This window comes from Humulus lupulus, chromosome 2 (genome assembly GCF_963169125.1).
Source record: "Humulus lupulus chromosome 2, drHumLupu1.1, whole genome shotgun sequence".
In the NCBI taxonomy this organism is placed as follows: domain Eukaryota; kingdom Viridiplantae; phylum Streptophyta; class Magnoliopsida; order Rosales; family Cannabaceae; genus Humulus; species Humulus lupulus.
Genome location: NC_084794.1, coordinates 138,089,235 through 138,098,017, shown reverse-complemented (window position 1 = coordinate 138,098,017; position 8,783 = coordinate 138,089,235). Strand labels below are relative to the sequence as shown.

General features: G+C 35.4%; 1 protein-coding gene across 3 annotated transcripts; it reads left to right on the top strand.

Annotated features, from left to right (window-relative positions):
• Nucleotides 1-277: 277 nt before the first annotated feature.
• LOC133818557 (elongation factor Ts, mitochondrial) lies at nucleotides 278-8,254 on the top strand. 3 transcript variants are annotated; one of them, XR_009885948.1, is made up of 10 exons: nucleotides 279-434; nucleotides 616-974; nucleotides 1,058-1,230; nucleotides 1,459-1,548; nucleotides 2,075-2,249; nucleotides 2,421-2,605; nucleotides 3,407-3,532; nucleotides 4,080-4,168; nucleotides 4,516-6,967; nucleotides 7,056-7,789. XR_009885948.1 is itself a non-coding variant. In XM_062251489.1 (9 exons), exons 2-9 carry the CDS (start codon nucleotides 641-643, stop codon nucleotides 4,778-4,780), a joined length of 1,437 nt encoding a protein of 478 aa, XP_062107473.1. In that variant the 5' UTR covers nucleotides 278-434; nucleotides 616-640; the 3' UTR covers nucleotides 4,781-7,789. The 3 variants fall into 3 exon arrangements, 2 of the variants coding, with proteins under 2 accessions (XP_062107473.1, XP_062107472.1); XM_062251489.1 differs by having other exon boundaries at nucleotides 278-434; nucleotides 4,516-7,789; XM_062251488.1 differs by lacking the exon at nucleotides 4,516-6,967 and having other exon boundaries at nucleotides 280-434; nucleotides 7,741-8,254.
• The last annotated feature ends 529 nt before the right edge of the window (nucleotides 8,255-8,783 follow it).

Sequence of the window (8,783 nt, the reverse complement as noted above, 5' to 3'; positions counted from 1 at the left end):
CCATATATGTCGCCACATGCTTATTATTGACGTAGTCATTAGGCCGAAAAAGGTGTGTAACAGATCTATTTAACACCTATATTTGAAATAATTAAAATATGATATTAATTAATTAAAAAAGAACACTTAAATTTGTAGATTTATTTTGAGCCAGGGGCATATTTTTAATTGGATTATATTTATTTTTATGTGAAACATATTTAATTAATTAATAGGAAAATAATGAGAGAAATGACGCGACAAAAAAAATGAGAGAAATGATCAAAAATAGGTTAAGACATAAACTGGGCCGAAATATTGCGTCATAAGTCAAAAGCAAAAACCCTTGGGTTGGTTCAATGGTTTAAGGAAGAGAAAGGACAACCATCTCAACTCTCCGTCGCAACTGGTCATTACCTCTCTTCTTCATATCTGCAGTTCGATTCCTTCATTAGGTACGTCTATACATATATTTGTGTTTTAAAGTCAATTTTATAACTTTCTCTTTTTTCATGTTTCTTTGGTTGAAAAGCTGTAACAGAACAATAGGGGGAAAAGTTTCAACATTTGATTCCGTAATTCGCTCTAATGGATGTCATTGACTTTGTTTCTGGTTTGATTTCTATTGTAAAAAAGAAAACTAGGTGTGGGGCTAGTTTCAATGGCTTTCCGTGGAGGTGCAAGACGTTCTATCGGAGCTATCTTATATAAGAGGGCGTTAACTAGCAGTGGCAGTAGTAGTACTAGTTTTGCCACTTCTCCGCATAAATTTTCTACTTGGGCTTTCACCAAAAGGGCTTCTCTTGATGAAGCCACACAAACCCAGATCTCAATTCCTGCCAATTACTTATCTGGTTCTGTCCTCTCCCTCAGAAGATTTAGTGTGGAAGCTTCTAGTGCTGACCAAATGAGTCTCATTAAGCAACTCAGGGAAAGGACTAGTGCCCCCATCAAAGATGTTAAAGCTTCTCTCATTGAGTGCAATTGGGATATTGGTCTGAATTCCTCTGCCCAAGTTTTTTATTTTATTTTATTTGGGTTATGTTTCTTTGTCTTAATTGGCTGACCATCAATGCAGAGGCTGCTCAGAAGGACTTGAGGAAAAGAGGGAAAGTACTGGCATCGAAAAAGTCATCTCGTACCGCTGCAGAGGGACTGCTGGCATTGGCCCAGAATGGGAACAGAGCTGCTCTTATTGAACTTAACTGTGAGACTGACTTTGTTGCTAGAAATGAAATATTTCAACACTTGGTTAGTGTAACTACTGCCAACCCTTTTATAGTTTCCATACCTAAATTGTATTTGCTTCTTATTGTACTTATAATTAACTATAGTTACAATGAGTGCCTTTGTGGGTATTTTTAATTTTTGAAATACTGGGTTTTGTTTTATCCGTATGATTATTGGTTTTTGAAAACCTATAAATCCAGGTGTTCCTCGGGTTCACAAGTTTATATTCTCATTCTAATGTTGTTGTAGGCTTTAGCTTTGGCAAAGCAAGCTTTGCTTGTTAACAACTCTTCTCAGCAAGCTTCTGGTATCCTTCCAGTTAGACCTGAGTATTTGGAGGTAATTTTAACATTGTGCTCTGTTTTGGAATTCTTTTTATTTACGGTTTTCTTGCTATTTACTATATAAGTCTTAAAATTTCTGTCTTATTATATGATTGTTTCTTCATTGGCATGAGCCAATATTTTTTTTTTAAAAGAAACAACTTTGTATTAATAATTAATGAAGTACAAAGAGCCAGTTTCTTCATCAGCATGAGCCTGAATGAAGCTCTTAATTTGGGATTGTTTATAACATGAGAGCAAACTGTAGTAACCAATAATCCATTGATAAATATCGTCAGTAGTATTTTATTTACTGTTTGAGTAAAGCTTTTATTCACATCTTGATTGTATTTTCTCTGGTTTTTTAAATTATATACTTCAAATAGAAGATACAATAGTCAATCAGAGGGAATCTTTAAATTTTGGCTTGATAATAAGATTGTTGGTGTAAGCCTATTGATTATAACTCTGTTACTCTTACAAATTAAATAAAATAGTTCAGTGACAATGTATGTTAATTGATTAATTATTTTCACTACCAGGAGCTGACAATAAATCTTGAACATCAAAAGATTTCTGGAGAAACAACTGTTCAAAATGCAATTACTGAAGTTGCTGCAATGATGGGTGAAAATGTTAAGCTTAGACGGGGTATTGTGATATCTACATCGTCACGAGGTGTTGTTTCTACATATCTCCACACAAGTCCCCAGCCAGGTAGTTAATTTTTAAATGAAGTTTGTTTTGCAGTGCTTTAATATGGTGAAAGGTCATAACTTTTAATATCTTGGTGCTTCAGTGATGTCTCAAGTCATTAAGTAGCTAAGGAAATGGGGCTTATGGGAATTTAATTTTGCTTGATTGTTTTCTGCTTTATCCTATTCAAAGGGTTGGGTCGGATTGCTGGAGTTTTGTCTCTTGAAGTAGAAGATGGGAATTTGCAATCAGAGGCTCTCCAACGGGTTGGGTCTGAATTGGCCATGCATGTGGTGGCAGCAAAACCATTATTCTTGACAAGGGAACTTGTTACTTCTGATGCATTAGAGAATGAGCGCGAAATTCTTAAGTCTCAGGTAATTAGGGATAACTGGTTAATCTTTGAAGATGGTTTTTGCTGTCTATGATATTATGACATTGTTTTTAAACTTTTTTTCTCTCTCTTTGTGTTGACATGGGGCTACTTATAGAGATCAGTTGGGCACACCACCTGATTTGTTTTTTTGAATGGAACCAAGTGTCCCAGACTTAGACCCATTTTCAGTCTCTACTGAACTTTTTAAATTTCCCATAGCAGCTGCTTTCTTTCTTTGTTCTGGCCCTTTGACTATTGGCCTGTGCTTGAGATGGTGTATTTGAATGTTACACATACTAATATGAAAATCTACATTGTGCTTTGATCTAAACATTGGCCTGTGGTGGAACGTTACATAATATTTGATCTTATGTTGAGTACTACATATAAAAATAATGGATGAGACATTAGTTGATAAAGTAAGGAAACGGGTGATTGTTTATAGAAACTAACCAAATGTGGAAGCAAAAAACAATAGTTAAAAGTTTTAATTGATTCAAACTTGAATATCATTAAATTGAAACTAATTCATTTATGATATACCTATTCTTCTGTATTTTGAAACCATCAACATGGTCCTTGTTCTTAATTTTTTTGCAGATTGTTTCATGTTGAACATATATTTTCACCCTTTTCTTCTACAGGGAAAATTGATGTAAATAACATTTTACTTGGGCTTTCAATAAATCATATATGACTATAATTAACATTCTAAGAGACCGACGCACAAATATTTTCTGGATAGTTGCTTTGGATTTTCCTGCATTTATGTCTTTATAATTCATTTGGTTTTCTGTTTTAGGCTGAAAGCTCTGGGAAGTCTCAGATGGCTATAGAAAAGATGGTAGAAGGTCGGTTACGGAAATATTATGAGGACGTTGTTCTTATGGAGCAGAAGTTTATTATGAATGATTCTCTAAATGTGAAGGTATCTTAATAGTACTATGACTAGTGTCCCGTGTCAAATTTTGTGACAAACCCTGGAAATGAACAAATAAATTCAGTAAAGAATTATTATTTTCACTCCATTTAAAAGGGAAAGAGCTGGATTCATGGTTTTATATGATTTCCAAGTTATCATTGGATCAATGTGGCTGAGTATTTAAAGGGAAGATTGTATCTTGATGGGCGCCCAATTTAATCAGTGTGTTGGCTTTTCCTTAAAATGAAAGTTTCCTGATTATTTGACCAAGGTTTCTTAATCAAGATGGTTTGTTTGGTTTCCTTCCACTGTTTTTATTTTCTTATATTTTAATTAAATATAATGTTCTTGCATCCTCCAACAATTTGTGCACGTGTTTTATATCTTATTACTGTTAGATTGCATCTTGAGTAGCCAGACTGGTTAGTAATGTATGAATTGCGGCATGTTGCTACATGATGCACAAGTCAATGTAGGAGGGCACATTCATGCATTCTTGATTTTTGCATATGAAACTGAATGACTACTGATGGTTTGAATATATTCTCCGCAGACAGTATTAGATAATCTATCTCAAGAAGTTGGATCTCCTGTCAAGATTGGGAGCTTTTTCAAAATGGAAGTTGGAGAAGGAATTCAAAGGTAGAAACTCGTTCTCTCTCATCTTAAATTGTGGCCATATTTGTTTGCTTTTTCTCTTTTTAGTTGTCTATAGATTTCTTTTTCCCTCTGTTAATATGAAGTGGTGACAGTGCAGGCTTATTGGTGATAGTTATTTTTTGCTATGATCATGAATGTTCTTCTAGTCATTTGCTTAGTTGATTTTGAAGGGTTTCATTTGAGCCCTAAGCCCTTTTTTGAAAAGAAGAACATTTGGCAATTTTCTGGCTGGATTTTTTTTAATGATTAGAAGAAACAGTCTAATAGATAATTATATTGTATGTGTGAAAGAGGATAATTATGTTATTATCATTGACTTGTAATTTTAGGGTTAGGGAGGGAAGTATGGTGGTTTCGTTGAGTTTGCAGGATTTCATATTGCGAGCTCGAGTATTAAAGCTATATAGGCAAGCACTAAGAACTGCTCGGAGAGCGCCTTCTCATGCTCGAGGGGAATTAAGGAGGACAATTAGGCAGGAGATGGAGAATAACAAGAATTGCAATGACAAGCAACGAATTCGGTTTTTGATGAGTGAAGGATTAGAGAGATTGAAAGGTCTAAATGAGTTGTTGGATATACAAGGCCATCCTTAATCCTTAGCTTTTCTCTAGTATCTTGGAGCTTTCATCCTTCATCACCTCTATTTTTCCTTTTCATGTTATTTTGCTATTTAACAAACCCTGGCTCATAATAATATACATTTCTTTCTATTAAATATGTGAAAGAGGATTTTTTTTTCTGTCACTCTAGGGCATAGGAGGGTGGGAATTTCTTTGCCAGTGGCTTTGTTGTTTCTTCGTGAAACGTTTAGTTTTCTTGGCTTTATTCCCTTATATATATTTATCTTTTTCGTCGGTTTGTTTCTTCTCTTGAATTTGAGTGTTGTCTTTGCCATTATTTTTCTAGTTTCTGATAGAGATTTCTTCTCTATCAAAGACAAATTTTAGGATTAAATTGATAAATCTCTTTATTTTTTAGAGAGGCTTGGTCTCTCCCAATAGAGCTAGGCTCTCCCAAATTAAAAAACAATCAGGTACCCACTCAAGGCCTTAGGAGTCTATTTATACTCTACTGATACAGCTGTACATGCTAACGAACATCCCCCAAGATTACCCTTCTTCCTAGAGTAAGTATACCAAATGGTGGGCCTAACAGTTTTCCACTCCACACTGAAGTGGTTTGTCTTTTGTGGGTTTGAGTATTGCGTTCTTTCTCCTTTTTGCACGAGATGAACTCATAAGAGATTTTGAAGTTGTGTGAAAAATTGAACCTTGATGAGGATGATGTCCCTTTTGTTTTTATACATCTTGATATGTATGCAAAGAATAAAGTATTGATGGAATTTTGCTTGATTGGTATGGTGTTTGGCAATAAGATGCCAATCATGAAGGTTTAAACAATATGGCAGAACAGGTTTGACGCACCACTCGTAAGATGAAAGTGGAATTAATGGGGGTTACCAATATTTTTAAGTCAACTTGGGTCTAATACCTATAGGCATAGAGTCCTTTCCGGTGTGACCTTGAGTTTTGGGAACCAACTCATTTCTCCCCTCAAATCTCAAGGGTTGGGATTGGTTGTCTATGGGTTTTTCTAAGTTCCTATGGCAATTTCGTAATGTTCTGATGGTATGTGAGAATGGTATATGCGTTCATGATTAGGGACACCAAGTTTGCTCTACGGCGGAGCTGCAGAGGTAGATTGTGAAGGGCTAGTTATGCAAGAAAGAGTGGCTGTGGGTGTGACAAAGCCCTATGTCGTGGATTGAGAGGTTTTTTTTTTTTTTTTTTTTGAGGTAAATAAATCTGTCTATGAATATCTGCCCTAAATTTTATTTTCAACGTGGGATTATGGTAAGCCATGGAGGCTATCTCTGTCATTTTTCTAGGTAGTTTACTACTTTGTTTGAAGCACTTGAGTTTGTTATCATTGCTTTCTGGTAGTGATTTTAACAAGATTCTGCAGTCAGGGAAGAGGAGTGGGAAATTTAGAGCTTTGTCTGCTATGAATTATTTTCGTGAAGCATTGGAGGATTGCGAGCTAAATGATTTGGGGTACTCAGATTCAACTTTTACTTGTATGAAAAAACATCCGGTACTGCATTTGTTCAGGAGTGACTAGATGGATTTGTGAGTTCAACTAGTTGGCATGATTTGCTTCTATTAGCTTTGGTGGAGCATGGTAATTTCTTCTCCAATCATTGCCCTTTGATGCTTCAGATGGATAGGGGCTTAGAGTCTTCTATGGTGTCTAATGAGATGTCCTTTAAATTTGAGCCTTTTTTGGCTTAAAGATACTAGGTGTCATGCGGTGGTGGAGAATGCATGGATGGGTGGGGATTTGTCTTTGGATCCTGTCCCCAATTTTCAACTGTCAATTGCAAGTTGTGCGAGTGATCTGAGAAGTTGGATTTAAAAAAGCCTTTGGCTCTCTTGCCAAGTCCATCTCTAAGTTCAAGAAACAGCTTGTTCTACTGTATAAGAGTGATGATGTTGCTTCTAAGATGTAGATTTGTGGCCTGGAAAATAAATTGGAAGATTTGTTGAGCAAAGAGGAACGTTACTGGAGACAACAATCTTGTTCAGATTGGTTGAAATCAGGCGATCGTAATACTGCTTATTTTCATTTGAAAGCTTACAATAGAAAAAGGAAAAATGGTATCAAGAGGCTCAATGATAATTTTGGTGTTTGGATAGATTTGCAGGAGGAGATGGTGAATATTATTTCAGTACTATTTTTCTTTCTTCTTTTCCTGATAAGATGGGCGGGTCCTCAACTTAGTAAGTCCAAGTGTCCATTTCTTTATATATGGCCAAGGTCCTTGATTCATCGTTTACTATTGATCATATTAAGGCAACTCTCTTTCAGATGGGTGGTGCCACCAAGGCACTTGGTCCAAATGGATTTCATGCGATCTCTTATAAAAAAAATTGGCGTGGTGGGTGACACGATCTGAAGGGTATGTTGTGTGCAGACTTTAGACCTATTAGTCTTTGTAAAGCTATCTATATCTATGGGATTATTACTGAAGTTCTGGCAAATAGATTAAAGTTGATGCTTTCCGCACTTATCTCGGAGAATCATAGTGCTTTTATTTCTGGATGATTTATTACTAATAGTAGGATTGTTGCCTTTTGAGTCACTTCACTCAACTAATACTGTAGTTTGTTGTTTCTTGTACTGGCATTAGATCTACCAAGTCATTTTTCCCATATATGGTCTGTTTGAGAAGTAAAATAGAGAAGTTCAGTGGATATCTGTAGGCATGTAATCTACAGCTTGGTTATGTTTGTAAAGGCTGCCTTAATTTTAGTATGAATAGAAATCTTCTGTTCCTAAATTACCCGTCTCATTTCTCTCTTTACTTATTCCTAGTTCTGACTAGGAATAATTAGATGACCATTTTGTTATATACTAAAACAGAGGACAAAGGTTAACCTCAAAAGGCGCTGTCTGCTTTTATGTGGTTTGTTTGACATGTATAACAGTTATTTAAGTGTATTTCACATTCAAGCACTCTTTTATTTCAATTTCAGTGACTCTGTATTTTCAGGATAGAAAGCTCCAGCGCGTCTGAACCAGTAGCCCAGGCTGTCTAATATTCCCTTCATCTGAGAAACTTGTGATGGTTAAGTTTAATTTATAAGATGCAGCTTGTGTGAGAACTGTCTTTACCCTGCAGCTTCTTTGATGGTCTTCGTATGCTTCCCAACACTACACCTACCAGTGTTAGTTTCTTCGGCAAATGCACAAGGACGCCTTACAAAAATTTTGTGAGAGGATTGAGTATAACTTATTCCTGCAAAATTAGCAAGTAATAAGAGAGAATGTGATATTTTTTTGGACCTGCCATAGTGGCTGCCTGATCCTAGTAATTGACTTGACAACCCAATGCATTTTTAAGATAATTTTGTTGGGTTTGTTCTTGTAGATTAGAATTTTACAACCCATTAATGCTCCATACGGTTGGTTATTCTGGCAAAATTTGCTATTTTGAGTTGTGTAATGATTCTGCTCCTTGAATTTAATAGAGGGACGTAATATAAGAAACGTTGTTTTTGGAAGAAGGGTGCTTTAGAAACTTGATGAAGCGAACCAAGTTTTCGTTGCGAAACACTCCAGAAAGAAAAGAGAAAAAGGGAAAGGATAATGGAAGAGTAATGCTACTCAATTTCAACTTAAGCAAAAAAAAAAAATACTGCTCAATTTCAATTTAAAAAAAAATGTTTTCAGTGTTTTTAGTTTAGTTTCTGAATTTAATTTCTCTGCTTAATTATGTGGGGGGAGAGGGTTCAAATCCTTATTAAAAAATTGAATGCTACTCAATTTCAACTTAAGCAAAAAAAAAATACAACTCAATTTCAATTTAAAAAAAAATGTTTTCAGTGTTCTTAGTTTAGCTTATGTGGTGTGGTGGTTTTTTTTTTTTTGGGGGGGCGTTCAAAATCCCTATTAAAAAAATTGAATTCACGTATTCCAACTCACCCAATGATTCCTCAACTCCTTTGTAGCCATTAGGGCAACTCCAATCATAAACATCAAAATTGTGTTGAACCAACACAAAACAAGGGAATTTTAACACCATATTTTTATCTA